At 47.4% G+C, this 15,743-nt stretch overlaps 1 protein-coding gene across 2 annotated transcripts; it reads left to right on the forward strand.

The window, feature by feature from the left end:
- The first annotated feature begins 6,824 nt into the window (after positions 1 to 6,824).
- CEBPG (CCAAT enhancer binding protein gamma) lies at positions 6,825 to 13,825 on the forward strand. Of its 2 annotated transcripts, XM_072934247.1 has the most exons (3): positions 6,856 to 6,972; positions 10,693 to 10,845; positions 11,748 to 13,825. In XM_072934247.1, exon 3 carries the CDS (start codon positions 11,857 to 11,859, stop codon positions 12,307 to 12,309), a length of 453 nt encoding a protein of 150 aa, XP_072790348.1. In that variant the 5' UTR covers positions 6,856 to 6,972; positions 10,693 to 10,845; positions 11,748 to 11,856; the 3' UTR covers positions 12,310 to 13,825. The 2 variants fall into 2 exon arrangements, with proteins under 2 accessions (XP_030138025.4, XP_072790348.1); XM_030282165.4 differs by lacking the exon at positions 10,693 to 10,845 and having other exon boundaries at positions 6,825 to 6,972.
- Positions 13,826 to 15,743: the final 1,918 nt, after the last annotated feature.

Consider the following 15,743-nt stretch of genomic DNA (forward strand, 5'->3'; position numbering starts at 1 on the left):
AGATAGAGTCTGCTTGCCTGACCAAAGTATCAGTCACTGATTATCTTAGCCAAAATTCTCCTCAGTGTTAGCAGCAGGAGGTCAATGACAGACATGTTGCAATTGCCAATACATTTTCTCAAACTGTCCTCCCACATATTTTGTACAATGATAAATAATTCATTTTCTATTCATGTTCATGAACAGAATTGAGGTGGAGCAAACAATCAGGTGGACTGTCCTCTGCCAGGTGCCAGACTCTCAGTTTTCTGTTTCAAATGGCTGTTCTTTAAACTTTTCATGGTGTTTTAGAGGTCACATTGGTTGCAGGGAATAATAAAGCATTTATAAGAATGCAGTTTGTGTCCTCATCTTTACAAAACCATGAGACCATAACCAAAGCTATGTCTCTCCAATTTCATTGCTTTTCTGGAAGGGTATTTATTTTAGGCTTCTGCTCTGAACCATTTTGAAGTCTGCATCAAATTAATGACTAAAACTATTCACTCTTCTTGATATCACAGGAATAAGGTAAAGTTCTTCACTAGAGTATGCCCTGTGATAAATAATGCCCTAGTAATTATGGGTGGGGATTTTCATGTGGTGACTGATGATGCCTTGGAAAAGAGCCATGGCACTGTGCATTCAGAAGCTAAGCTATCTAAATCCTTGCAGGCCTCATTTATGCTTTTGGGAATATAGGACAGGTGTGGCAATTACTAAACCTGGATACTTGAGAATTCACCTCTTATTCCCAGGTGTGGGCCATTAATTCTCGCTCAGACTTGTTCAGTTCTAACAAGTCTCTTTTGAACCAGATTTTATATATGCACATATACTCATACAATAAATAGAATTTTCCTTTCAATCAATTCATCTATTTTGTTTTTACTCATTTTTGGCTAGGCATCCCTCATCTTACCTAACATTTTACATACACATGGCAGCAAACCCCCAAAACCATCAGTGGCAGTCTATAGATCCCTGTCACGTTCTGTAGATACCTGTAGATACCAAGAAGACTTGCAGTTTTATTGTTTAGTTCAATTACTAGAGAAGCTCGAGTAAAACTCAAGCCAAGCCCCAGTGAAATTCACAACAAAGGCTTACACTGATTTTCATTGGATCACTAGACATCAGAGCAAAGCCAGAGAACACTCAAACATGTTTGTAAAACCCTTTAAAAAAAAACAAACTGTAAAGGAGTATAGTGTTCATTCCTTCTGTTAGATGATCTTCCAGAAATCTGAACACTTTGGGTTGACACACCTAGAAGCTTCCTCACAGACCAGGCATTCTTTAGGGATGTATTTGATATTTTTAAATTCAAATACCTACAAGAAAGCTTCTAACTCCATATCCTGGTATTTCCATAGAAGGTCCCAGATAGTAACCTTAGCTGCTTCATTCACTTCAAAGGGATGTGTGGCTACTGAACTCTAATGTATCATCTTTATACACCTAAAATATCTTGGTCATCTCCTAAGCAGTCCTCTGGAATATAGTGAAGAGATGGGATGATATATGTTAAATTTTGAAATAGTACACATTTTTTTGACAGTATTTTTATGTACAAAGAATTGTCATAAAGGTAACGAGACGTTCCTCTACCTTCAAATCCCTCAAGAAACCATGGCTCTAATGGCACATTTCTCAGGTCCAAGTACCATCTGGTAAAATGGAAAATTGGTATTGGAGAACCTGAGCTGGCCTGGATTGAAGAACAAATTCCTGACAGCATGAGAGCACAGACTGAGCAAGGGTTGCATTAAAATATAAATTACAATCAACAGTATTCTGTAGCTACAAAAGAGAAGACTCTGATATGTGACTGCTGAAGAACCCAACCTACTAACCAGAATACCACACAAAAAAGTGAAACTTGCAGAAGTGGGCACACCTTTATCTCTGCAGGTGGCTGATTCTGAAGGTGCTTGCTAACAGTTTCTGATTAAAAAGATTACTTTCCTGATAACAGCATGAAACAAAAATACGGCAATTAGGAAATCAAATCTCAGGGCACCACTATTGCAGACTCTACCTAGATGAAGGCAGTTCACTAAGGTTGAAGTACAAAACCTCTCAGTCCCCTCAGAGCTGGAGAGGGAACTGTGAGCAGTGGTAGCTGGAGAAGCACAACATGTAATGCCTAGAGCAGTGACAGCTATACAAATCACCACTGCATTACTTTTCTACTATATGATGTATATATCTCATTGGTCTATTAGTTTTTTCAGACACTGTAAGATTTCTGTGTTAGCCTGATTCCTTTTGCTCTCACTGCTGAAGTTGTGGGGAACAGCAGTCTATTATGGGTTTTCTTGAGAACCACTGCATTTAGTTTGCACACGTAATTGAGTTAATTGATTTTCAGAAACCAGTATAAGTAACTCTAGGTAGCTAGAAAACCTGGATATTTTGATAACTGCAAATAAAGGGGAGTAGTTCTGGAAGATGCAGAACTAGAAACTGGAAATACTTAGTTACAAGACTTATTAGCTGCATAGAGAGAAAGAACAAAGGCACTCGATTTTTACTGCAAATGAACTCCAGGCAATGTGACAATAAAATGGATGTTTGCTATTAGAACAGATCGGTTCCTTTCTTTCCTTAGTGTTTGCTAGAACAAAAGCGCTGTAACTTTCCAAGGCTGCAGTGAGTCAGTGCTACAATTAGCAGTGTGATACTGAAATAGTGGCCACCACTCTGCAATCTTTCCTTTCCCCTCACCCAGTTAAAAAGGCTACCTCTGACAAATCAGTTATTAACAGACAAGTTTCTGTCTTTTAAATTATTAAATCATAGTGAAAAACCAAACTCTGTGCTTAGGAAGTATAAGCTCTGTCAAACAAATAGGCAGAGCTATTCATATTGCTTTTCCTCTTTAATTTTTTAAAATATAGCCAGAGTCCTGAGAAAAGAAACTCGGTGATCCTTCTGCTTTCTGAAGCTTTAATAGCCTCAGCTCTGCAAAATACAGTTTTCTAACAACAGGATTTTGGTCTTGGCCAGGTCAGTCCTGAACACAGAAAGTAATTATTGTAATACCAAAACGCAGGGCTGTTAAGAGAAGGGAGATTTGCAATAATAAGATTACAGAAAACCTCTATTACAGACTTTGTATTTTCTGGGATATTCCTGAATGAATGCCATCTGCTTGGTGCTCATAAGGAATGTAATCATATTGAATCTTTCCAGCTTTGAGTAATGCTAGGTTGAGATTACCAAGAAAAAGGGTAGCAATTACCAAGAAAAGGTTATATTTTGGTACAATCAGTGCATTTGCCCTTAAATACATCTGAGTCATCTGAGTATTCCTCACAGCCTGGAATTATGTGTCTTGACCTAAAGGGCCTGTTTATTTCCACCTGTAAACTACGTATTTATTCTTCTGTGTTCTAAAACACTGGAGAGAAATTAGTAATTTCTTCTCTAGAAAGTAGTAATTCTCTAGAAATTCGTAATTTCTTCTCTAGAATTTCTTTGGGTTGTTAGACCAGAGTGAAAGAGTACACAGCAGCATCATGTGTGAAAAGTGATCTTTTAACTGAAATGTGCAAGTCTGAATTAAAAAAAAAAAAAAAAAATCCAGCTAAGGCTTACCCATGAGGGAAACCCCAGAAAATGCTTTTGGAAATAAATATTTTTTTGTAGTGCAGGAGTTTGTAGGGTTTTTAAGACAAAGAAATAATTACCCATGAAGACAGAGGAAACACGGGTGAACAATGGAATCAGACACAACAGAAACTATTCCACGGACAACAAAGCAGTTTTTGCTCTAAGTGAAAGGCACCAGGGAACTGTTAATGATTTTGTGTTGAGGGAACACACTGCATGGGCAGTGAACAGGGACACTCGTCCCTACAGGCTCCTCTCCCCTTTGTACCCTCTGACTCCAGTCCCGAGTGTTTCCATCCCCTCACTGGCCTTGCTGCCTCTAACTGTGAATTGCTGCAGATTACTTGACGACACTGAATATCAGTGTAATGTTCTTCCAGGACTAAAGTCCTTAAACAATTGTGAGACTGGATAATGCATGTGCAAGTGAGATACTATTACAGCATTATCTGTAGCCATAGGGAAAGCAGTTGCTGTAGAAACACCCCAGAATCAGAGTGAGAAGGGCTCTGTCCCAGCAGGGATCAGGCTGCTCCTCTGGCACAACCTCTCATAGGCAGGTAAATGTGTATTTCAGTGCCACAGCCCAGCTGTCCATAGATTTTCATGCTTCCATGATATTCTATTTTAAATCCTGCAAAAGCTGAAGTGCACTGTGTGATGTTTCCTTTAACAGGATATAATGAAAACCAAGCGCTGGAGTGTCTTACATGCAGGGAATTATGTGTGAGCTTTCATGGAGACTAAGTGTGTCTGCATTTTATTTTCCTCAGCTATCTTTGATGAGGATTAATGAATGAATGGTCATAAAGTGCTCTAAAATCCTACGAAAGCATACTAAGAGCACACACACTTAACTATTGTGAACAAAGGATAATGTTTAAAGCTTACCTGGAATTTCACTCTAGCTATAGATGGATGAGTCATTGTCACAGAAAATGTAACCATTTCAATTAAGAAACAGAAAAACATTAGAGGAGTTCAAGCAAATACTTGATGACTGACAAGGACAAGTAACTTTGTGGTAAATGAGCTGAGTAAAACTGTTTGCCCACACTAACCCTCAGAATTTTTCTGCAAATATGGTTTATTTTCCACGGGGCTTTACAAAAGCAAACCCCCTCCACAACATCAGACAGCCATAAAAATGGTAAATATAAATTAATGTGTCTAAATGACTGAGGTCTGCAACTGTATTTACAAATCTAATTCTTCGCAGGTCTTTTGCAGACATAAAACATTTTCAAGCAGCTCTATGTGCTAAACTAGAGTAGCATTCATCCTCAACTTCTTTTTTTCCTCTACATTAAAAACATCCCACTTTTCCAACTGTATTGGAACTGCCTGCACACTTGAACTTGTTCCAAACTTGCCTACCTTATAAACAGATGATTTTCAGACCTGCCCACTGCAAACACACACACACACCTGTGTATTGCACATTTCCCACTCAGGGAGCTGCAAACACACCTTGCTCCCACACAGTTTGAGATGTGAGCATGTGTGTATATATATAGTAAGTAAATGCTTGTTTGGGCAGAACAAATGTTATGTAAACTAAAGTGTCTGGAAAATATTAAGGGAGAAAAAAACTTTTCTCCACAAAAAGTGATGTATTTTATTACAACAAACATACCGGTGAAATGGTGCAAAATCTTCCTTTGACATTTAACTCCATGATCCAGCTGTTTCCTAGTCTACCAGCATTTAGGATTTCTTTTCTAATAGTAAGTTAGAAAAGAAAAATAAATCGTGAATCTATGAAATTTAGAAATTTGCCATAATTTCTGTTCTTAAGAGAAGCGTTGAGAATTTTTTGTGGACGCCTTTAGCATTCCTTCCCCTTGATCTCACAACATTCTATGGAAGCAAACCACACGGCAGCTAGAATCGCCATGGGAATACACTGCCAGGTGTTAATTAACAGCCTGGGAACAGTTAGAAGATGCCAATCAGTACAGAAACACGGCACTATCAACTTGGATGCCCGTGGGGCACTGGCCAACTTCACCAGAACCACAGAACATTCCGAGCTGGAAGAGACCCACAGGGCTCACGCAGTCCAGCCCGTCCCGGAGGGGCGCACCGAGGATCGGACCCAGGAGCTGTGCCAGGTACGCCCAGGACACCGCCCGGCCCGGGCGCACCGAGGCTGCGCTGTCCCTCCCGCCGGGCCCGCGGCGATCCCCGCTCTGCCCGTGCAGGACTCGGCCGGGAAACGCGGATTGGGCTTCTCCCCCGGGGCTGTGGGAGGCGCCGGACCCTCCCCAAGTACCGGCAGGCCCTCGCTCCCCGCAGCCTCCGGGCCGGGCGCGGCGCCTCTCGGCCCGGGCCCCGTCGGAGAGGGGCGGGCGGCTCTGGGGGCACAGCCGGGCAGCGACACGCGTGGGGCCGCCAGCGCCTTCTCCTTCAGCGCGGCTGCGGCAGCGCAGGGACACGAACCCTGCGAGCGGCCGGGGCCGGGCTCCCTCAGGCCGTGACGGAGCTCGGGCCGGGGCCGGGCTCCCTCCGGCTGTGACGGGGCTCCCTCAGGCCGGGGCCGCGGCTCCCTAAGGCCGTGACCGGGGCTCCCTCAGGCCGGGCCCGGGGCTCCCTCAGGCCGGGCTCGGGGCTCCCTCAGGCCGGGCTCGGGGCTCCCTCAGGCCCGGGCTCGCTCCGGCTTTGACGGAGCTCCCTCCGGCTGTGACGGAGCTCCCTCCGGCTGTGACCGAGCTCCCTCAGGCCCGGGCTCCCTCCGGCTGTGACCGGGCTCCCTCAGGCCCGGGCTCCCTCCGGCTGTGACCGGGCTCCCTCAGGCCGTGACCGGGGCTCCCTCAGGCCGTGACCGGGGCTCCCACCGGCCGTGACGGGAGTCCCTCAGGCCGTGACCGGGCTTCCTCAGGCCGGGACCGGGGCTCCCTCAGGCCGGGACCGAGCTCGCTCCGGCTTTGACGGAGCTCCCTCCAGCTGTGACGGGGCTCCCTCAGGCCGTGACCGGGGCTCCCTAAGGCCGTGACCGGGGCTCCCTCAGGCCGGGGCTCCCTCAGGCCCGGGCTCCCTTAGGCCGGGGCTGAGGCTCCCTCCGGCCGGGGCTCCCTCAGGCCGGGGCTCCCTCAGGCCGAGCCAGGCTCCCTCAGGCCGAGCCGGGGTTCGCTCGGGCCGGGGCAGCGGCGGGGCCGGAGCGGAGCCCGCGGCGCGCGCGCCCCTCCCACAGGAGCCGCCGTGTGCGCGGCCCCGCCCCGCGCGGGCTCTGATTGGCCGCGCGCGCCGCCGCTCGCGCGGCGGTTGCATCACCCGGGGCGGGGCCGCCGCGCGCGGTGTCGCAATCGGCGCTCGCGGCGCGCGCACGGTACCGAGCGCGGCCCCCCGGCCCCTCCCGCCGCTCGCGCCGCTCAGGTAAGCGCGGGGGGCGCGCGCCGGGCCCGGGGGCCGCGGCCGCCCCCGCCCGCCGGGCCCGCTCGCGGCGCGTGATGCAATCGGCGGGCGGCCCCGGCCCTCCCCTCCCCTCCCCTCCCCCGGTGAAGTCACGGCTTGGCAGCGCCGGGCACCCCCGCGCCCCGCTCGGACGGGGGAGGAGCAGCGCGGCCTCGGCGGGCGGGCGGGCGGCCCCAGGAGGGCGGCGGCGGCGCCATGGGCCCGCCGGGGAGGGCCGGGCCGGTGCCGGTCCCCGCGGTCGCTGCCGGCCCGGGGCGGGGGGAGCGAGGCCGCGGCGGGGCGGCTCCGGGGCGGCGGGGCGGGAGCGCTCCCGGCCGGGGGCAGCCGGAGAGCGCGGCCCGGCAGCGCCGGGGAGCCCCGGGCAGGTGCGGCGGGGTCCGGCGGGTTCCCGTAGCCCCGGAGGCGAGTTCCACACCGGGGCTTGGGCCGGCAGCGAGCGCCGCGCTGGCGCTGACATCCGGCAGGAGAGCCGCAGCTCCGTAACGCTGCCGTGCAGAGCTCATTCGGAAAGTATAAACGCTTATAACTGGCAAAACTTTCGGATTGGAGGAGTTGGTTTGTCCTTAGGAATCACAGCTGCCGTTTTAATTCGAAAGACAGTCTTTTGATATCTCCTTGCCTCCCAGTGTTTGGGATTCTGTCATAAAATTCATGTTTATGTGTTCTGTTACAGTCTGTGAAGGACTTCAAAGTTTATTTAATTTTTAAGATGTGTACTAAAAATGGAGATTCTGAAATAAATGTGTAAAAGTGATGTTGTCAGCTATGGCAAGAAGTGATGGGATTGAGCTACCTAGTGTCGAAAACATTGTTGGCCAGCCTTGAGTATGTGAGAGTTAGCATCAGCTCCTGCAAACCTGCGAGTGTGAAACCTGCAGGAGCAAATGTGTGCCTGGGCTTAGTACAGGGTCATTGGAATCTAGACTTGGATCCTATCAGGGTATTCCTAGTGAAGTCTGAGGGAAGAGAGGCCACCTATTGCTGTTCAGATTGGCATCGATTTTGCATTTGACAAGACAGCTTTGTGAATTTGTGCAGTAAAGTTATTCTGACTAATGATTGGAATCACCACAGTCACACCTCCAGAATGGAGCAGAGAGAAGCACTTTGTATTTTTTGCTACCAAGTTAAAAAAAAAAAACTGATTTAATTGACAAAACAGAAGCAAACGTTTGGAAGTTAAATGTCTTTATTTCTGTATGTGTGAAAGCAAGTGAAGGCCTTCATTGCTTCATTGGTCCCTGAGGAGTAGTGTGAGACAGTAAGAAGCATCTTTCTGCCTGAGAAGACACCTCTTGATTACCAGCTATTATGCTGCAGTGGGTGGCCAGTTGGTGGCCCAAGGAGAGAAGCAGGCAGTTCTAACTGGCCACTGGAAGCAGTACCATGTGTTGGGTGGAACCAGCCTAGGGCTGTTGCTGTGCTGAAGCTCATGAGCAGCTTTATGGGAACAAGATGCTGGGAAACTGGGCTGGCTCTCTGAGGAGTTGTCTCCTGCTGTGCTGGGGCTGGCACGCACTCACAGGACAGCAAACCAACCTGTGTGCAGAGGCGTGGGGTGGCTGCGGGTGTGGTGCTGGGGCTGGCATTGGAGCCCTATGTGCCTCCCCACCTTCAGGGCCTCTCCCGTGTCCTTCACATCACCCTTCTTGAGAGTCCCCTCTGTGTGTCTCACACCTGCTGCCTTGAAATCTCCTTTCAGTCTGCTGAAGGATGCCCGTAGCAGCTGTTGCTACCTGGGGCAGCCTTCTGACAATTGGGGATGGGCATCCAGCCTCCAAATCGCCAGGCAAAAACGAGTTCCAAGCCTCAGCTGCTGGCGCTCTAGCTCTGGGATGCAGTACAGTTAGTGCTACTTTATTCTTTGGAGCAGGACAGGAATCCAGGTGTCACCTGTCTCACTTAAGGGTTCTGATCATCAGGCCAGATAAGAGCCTGTCTCACTCAAGAAACAGCAATTTAATAAAAATCAAATCAGCTCCAGTGGGAAGGAACTGAGGGAGGTTTGTTCTAGCAAGGCAGGGCTGGAATCTTGCTTGAGAGGTGTGACACTGGTTATCTTCTCTTCTTATATCCATGTACTGTCCAGCTAAAATACTCCATTAATATTAGGTTTAAAGGGACAAATAGTGGTGTTTTTTTTTTTTTTTTAATTGAATTGTAGGGAAATCTGATAGAGATAGGAAAGAAGTATTAAAGCAGTATTAAATAGTTTGATAGCGTAGAAGAAGTAGCACATGGAATCTGGTGATATAAAGAAACTTGTTACATGTCAGATGGGGTTCCTTTGGAGGCAGGAGCCACCCTTTTCTCTGTAGTAGCTCATGGGGCACAAAAATCAGATTGTGAAAATGGTGTGGGTTACATAACTGGCCTGTGCAGGTGAACTTTGCAAGCACTGAAATGTGTTGAAGCAGAGGGGACAACAGAGCATTCTGTTTGATTTGGAAAAGGTGTCCAAAATGTACTTGTCAGACACAACCTAAGGGAACTGTGTATGTTTTGAGGGCTGCAGAAATCCTCTATTTTAAAATAAAGTACAGACAAGGCCAGTGTATGCTCTAAAAGGAGCATACACTTACACCTTGACTAAAAATGTCTGTGCAATTACACATGCACAGCTACTACAACCAGCCCTTCCAGTCTGCTATTGGGGCACAGGAACACCTTGGTACCTGGGTATTCAGTTTAACAGCCCAACCTAACTGCTTGTTAGGTCAGGATCTGGGACTGAAACATGGTTTACAAATGTTGCTTTATGAGTTACAATTGGGAAAATATTAACACAAAGATGTTAGACACTATGTATTTAGATTCAGCTCCACAGATGTCAAAAAGTGTTTGTTGATGGTCTCATTCTGCCCTGAAATGGAAAAATGAAAAGATTTCTTTATAAGAAGGGTGTGGGTATACTCATATATCTTCACAAGTGGGAAGACCTCTTGGTGACAGAGAATGTTAATTTTGAGTAACATTCATGCCAAATTTAGTGGGCTTTTCCATGAATGTTATTGAACCACACTCAGCATCAGCTGCATCTCATTGTGGCTCCTTCATCATGGAAGAAAATATGCCATTGATCTACACAGCTGAATTTTAACATTTTAATGATAGCCCATCCAAAAGTAAAACAGCAACTCAGACTGCTGAGAAAAACAATCAGGAACAGTACACATGAACCTGTGAGTTTAGAAGGACCAGTGACACACAGGAGCTTGCTACAGACCTCTCACACATCCCTCCAGACATCAGCCATCCATCTGCTCTGGTGTTCCTGGGCTGGACACTGCCCATCCTGCAGGCAGCACTGCCCTGCTGCTGCAGCTCTCGGGTGTTCCTGACACTGCCCATCCTGCAGGCAGCACTGCCCTGCTGCTGCAGCTCTCAGGTGTTCCTGACACTGCCCACAGCTGCTGCTGCAGCTCCTTGCTTTTCCCAGCCCTCTGCAGGATGTGTCACACTGGTCCTGTGATACTGCATGTGTGTGACAGTGCTGGGCTGCACTGCTGCTGCACAGTCTGACATTGGAATAGGATTGTTTAGTGCCAGTTAAATGCTTTTCTTTCAACATGACAAATCCACACTGATTTGACTGATCACTGAGTATTTTTCTTTAGAGCCATAGGTAGGTGTTTCAGGAGCTTAGGACCATCCTGTTGTCCTTCCCCTCTTCTCTCCCAGGCATATAGGAAGTCATCCTGTGAGATGAGAAGAGAAGGGGACCAGCTGTTAGCCTTGCCAGGGCCATGGCCCTGCAGCTGTGGTGGAATCCTCCTTGTGCCACCAGTAGGGCCAGGAGCAGGCTGACCTCAGCAGCGGCAGAACGTGAGTCAGGTGAGAGGATGTCTTGCTCATCTGGATGGTTTGTGTGCTGGAGAGAGAGCAGACAATGACCAGTGCACCAACCATGCAGGTGACCTTCTTTGTGGATGAGTCAGCTGTGGTTGCTGTCTTTTGATGGGTGACAGTCCTCTGTTGGACTGTAGTGATCTACACTGCCATCACCCTGTGCTCCTTTCCCACCTGCCTGATTCATACTGTTCAGGCTCAGCATGCTGCTTGTGGTAGAATGTCACCCAGACACGGCCTTTGCAATGTGCTACCTTTTTCCACAGATTTATTTTTCCACTCAGTACTAGTAGACCTTAGGACAGCCATCATTTTGAACATCATCTTCAAAACAAGTGCTGTAAGATGGCTGAGAAAAGGTGGACAAGCTGAGCACCCTTGCTCCAGAGAAAAGAGATCAGGGAGGAATTTGTCTGCGGATACACCCAGAGATGTGGTCCGAAGAGGACAAGGATCAAATACCCCTGTTGGTCAAGAGTCAGGCTGTTAATAGGTTTAAGCCACAGAAGGAAAACTTCAGTCTGAAAACTAAGAAAATTGTATAACTGGAGGAAAAGTTAGACAGTGGAACATGTTGCCAAGACAGAGGTTGTGAAACTGGAGATATTTGAGGCTAGGCTAGACACCCATCCATCAGGGATGGCTTTGGAATAACTGAGTGAAGCCAGTGAACAATTCAAACAGCTTGACTAGATGACCCAGTAATAGTCCCATCCAATCCAAATATGTTTGAGACTTCAGAAATGTAGTTGGCAGCTTGTCCACTTCCAGCACAGTTATGATGTGTTACTGCCAGATGTACCACCAGTACTTCATGCTAAAGCCAGTGATGTATAAGATTGTAGCTGAAACCAACATCTTTAATAGCTTTTTTTTTTCCCTACTAGGTTCACCTTGCTCTTAATCCATGTGAAGATCTGTTGGAAGCACCTCCAGAAACCCAAGAGTTTCCAGTCTCCTAATAAATTCTGCTGTGTCCAAGAACAGCCTGCACAAATGAGCAAGACATCCCAACAGAACCCCACCACAGATGCGAGCGGAGTAAGTGTGATTCACACTCAAGCACACTCCAGTGGTCTGCAGCAGGTTCCCCAGCTGGTGCCAGTCAGTCCTGGTGGTGGAGGCAAAGCTGTGCCTCCGAGCAAACAGGGAAAGAAGAGCTCCTTTGTGGATAGAAACAGTGATGAGTACCGCCAGCGCAGAGAGCGGAACAACATGGCAGTGAAAAAGAGCCGCTTAAAGAGCAAGCAGAAGGCACAGGACACACTGCAAAGGGTCAACCAGCTTAAAGAAGAAAATGAACGTTTAGAGGCAAAAATTAAACTCCTGACCAAGGAGCTGAGCGTACTGAAAGACTTGTTCCTTGAGCATGCCCACAATTTTGCAGATAATGTGCAACCTGTTGGCACTGAGACCACCACAACAAATCCAGAAAATAGTGGACAGTAGACACCTGCGACCTTATGAAAAACTCTTGAGCTGCAGCTTGTCTGCAGTGCCCATGCAGTAACCCAGCAAAAACTGTACCTTTAGTCATTGTTTTGTGGAGATTTTCTTCTTGTAAATTTAACACTGAAGATTTGTAACAATTAAACCAGAAACTGGTTAGGGTGTTTTAAATATTTTTCTCCTCAAAGATTTATGCAGATCTGAACTCCTAGCCAACAAGGAATGTAGTATTTAGGAGATAACGTCTTCACTGGAATATTTAATTACCATTTTAGATTCACATAATGGGAGGAATCCAGCAGGATGGCTCACTGTAATATCAGAAACTTGTAATTGGATAGAACATCTTTAAATACCTGTTAGCATATTTTAGCCCTCTGTTTTTCTCCATTACATATTACAAACTGCAAAGGCTGTGGAGAATTTTTGCTTTTTACTTTAAATCTGTAGAATTGAAGTCCTATGAAGCACCAGATAGGTCCCTCCTGTCCAGTTATAGTTGATGGGGAGGTTGTAGTGATAGTGAGCTGGGATGCTTACCAGTGTTCACCAGAAAAATAACAACATGCTCCGATGACATATCCAGGCAGTTGGCCTCCAAATGGCACATGAAGCATCCTGTACAAGAGGCAAAGCAGCACACTGACAAAGCCTTTTATTTAAGCTTGTATTTTTATACTGCTCACATAGTGACTGGGGCCTTATGAGAACAAGAGTTTGTTTTCAGAAAATTTCAAAATGCTACCAAAAAACTGTGCCCTGCAAAATTACATTCTTGCTGGGAAGGAGGTGTACCAGGGAGAACAAAAAGTGCAGCTTGGCATAGCAGTGGAAGGAGCAGGACAGCAGGTGTTCAGCTGGGATGTATGGATCACTACTGGCTGACATTAATCTTACAGAAATTTACAGTGATTTTAAAAATAAATGGCCCTAGTAACTGATTTGATGAAATTTCTACAGCCATCATACATCTGTGTGAAGAAGTATCTTTAGTCTTGTTTCATTTCCATAGAAGTTTTTCTGTAGCAACTTTTTTATTGCTACTGCTTAGTCTTTGCCGTGATCCATAATACAGTGCTACATGCTATACTGAGGATTTAAACAAAGTAAAGCAGGAACTTTGATGTAACTTTAATTTATTTTAATTTTTAAATATTTCATTGATGGTATGGTTATTTTACATTTAACCTGTGTGTCTGTCTTGTAGATTGCTACACTGTCTTAATTTCCCTCTTCCACTACCTTTGTCCATAGATTATTTTGGAGGATGCTTGTTTGCTTTGTATCTGCACTTAGGAAAAAAACTTGGATGTTATCTCTATGAAGATACTGTTAAGAGAATGAAACCCTGAAAAGTTCTTTTTTGAATTTAAACTTTTAATACATGTGGAAAACTTTTATGGATTGTTTTGGATTATGTTAGACTTTTTAATGATATGTTTTTTTCATTCTAACTGCATCTGAAGTTGGTAGGGTTGAAATACCAGAAGCTAATAAAAATGTTTTGCTTGTAGTAGCCTCATTTTACCCATCCCTTTTCTATTTCCCTCAAGTGCAGAGTTGCCCAAGTCACACAACTGTCTTGGAGACATCAGTGCAATAGTCTGTGTTCCCCTCTTTCACTCAGGTTTCTGCTCCATGGAAGCAATCAGAAACTCACTACAGTTTTTTCTAAATGTCTGATTTAACAAAAAAGGCAAAAAAAAAATTTAAAACTGAAAATATATTGCATTTAGATTGGGGGGAGGGGGGGGCGCAGGGGAAGAGAAGCAGAACACCAAAAATTGCCAGGACAAAGATGACCTGAAGGCATCTCCTTCCTTAACTGCACGTCCCCTGGTGGAAAGGGCAGCGCTGATCTCTTCCCTGCTGGTCTGAGCCGTGGACTGGGACTGTGGCCCTGTTGTCCTACAGTTGGTTTGCCAGGCAGGTCTGGGGCCCTCCTCCACCAGTCTGAACAGGGGCTGCAAATCCCCACTGTTTCCTTGTGATTTTGGTGGAAATGATTCTGAGATCTCCTGTGAGTGAGGGCGATCCTCTTTCCGGGTGACTTTTCCACCTGTTGCTCCTGACAGCTCTGATCCCCTTTCCTTCATGTTTAAAACCACTGAGTTATGAAAGTCATTTGTTTGGAAAATGAAATTTCTGGTTTATCAGCCTCTGCACTGTTTTGTTGTTTTTTTTTTAACTGATGCTGTGGTTTAAGCCCAAATGAAAATAAACCCCACGCAGCCACTCCCAACCCCCTCAGGTGAGAGAGATGAAATGCAGATTAGGGGTTGAGATAACAATTTACTGTTACTGGAACAATTTTCAATTTAACAGCAACCAGATAAGAAAATCAGTGCCAGCAGCTGTGGCAGAGGCGATGCCCCAGGGGGCTCAGGGCCAGGAGTGACCCAAGGTGGCGGCAGCCTCTGCTCAGCACCCGGGCCTGGTCCCCACCGCCGGGCCACAGGGGACAGCCACAGCATGGGGACAGCCACCCCTGGCCTTGGGGACAGCCACCCTGGCCTTGGGGACAGCCCCGGCATGGGGACAGCCACCCCGGCATGGGGACAGCACCAGCACAGGGACAGCCATCCCTGGCCTTGGGGACAGCCCCGGCACGGGGACAGCCACCCCGGCATGGGGACAGCCATCCCTGGCCTTGGGGACAGCCACCCCGGCCTTGGGGGCAGTAAGACTGCCAAGCCAACCTGGCCTTGGGGACAGCGATCCCCGGCCTTGGGGACACCAGGACAAAGATCCCTGGCCTTGGGGACACCAGGCCAATTATCCCTGACCTTGGTGGCACCAGGACAAGGCTCCCTGCCCTAGGCTGGCACTGGAACAAGGATCCCTGTCCTTGACTGGCACTGGGACAATGATCCTTGTCCCCAGCTGGCAGCAGGACAAGGCCCGGGAGGAGCAGTGGCTCTGTGCAGCACCTCAGTGCCATGACTGTAACAAATGCATGATTTAAATGTGCCCCAGTGAGAGGCTGCAAGAAAGGGCTCAGGCTTATTCCAAGCCCCCACCTGCCAAAGCAGCTCCAAGGAGCAAGGCTCGTTTCCCCCAAAGTGAAGCAGCCCAGGCTGTGCAGCAGCAAAGTACCCCCATCTCACCCCTCTGCTGCAGGGCACAGAAAATTTCAGTGCAGTCCTATAAAAGTTAAGATTTTCCTTCTGACACATTTTTCTTCAGTCTGTGACAGAATCCACATGCCTGTCAGTACAGAAGGAGTTACAGCACCACACATTTCACCAGGAAAGGAGATTCCCATTTTCTCACTGTCCCCTAAGGGAAGGGGTCTGCTCTAGCCCCACGAGCACTGGGAGGCTGCACTCCTTTAAGAACCCCTGCAGCTGCAGCAGGGTAATTGGCAGGTAAATTCAGAGTGCACCCAACCCCAGGGAGCTCAAGCAATTTGCTGGAGCAACTTACATGCATCA

The sequence above is a fragment of the Taeniopygia guttata genome, chromosome 11, assembly GCF_048771995.1.
Source record: "Taeniopygia guttata chromosome 11, bTaeGut7.mat, whole genome shotgun sequence".
Classification (NCBI taxonomy): domain Eukaryota; kingdom Metazoa; phylum Chordata; class Aves; order Passeriformes; family Estrildidae; genus Taeniopygia; species Taeniopygia guttata.

Excerpts from the sequence above, each read along its gene's own strand:
- CEBPG (XM_030282165.4), top strand. The coding sequence starts at position 11,857 with ATGAGCAAGACATCCCAACAGAACCCCACCACAGATGCGAGCGGAGTA.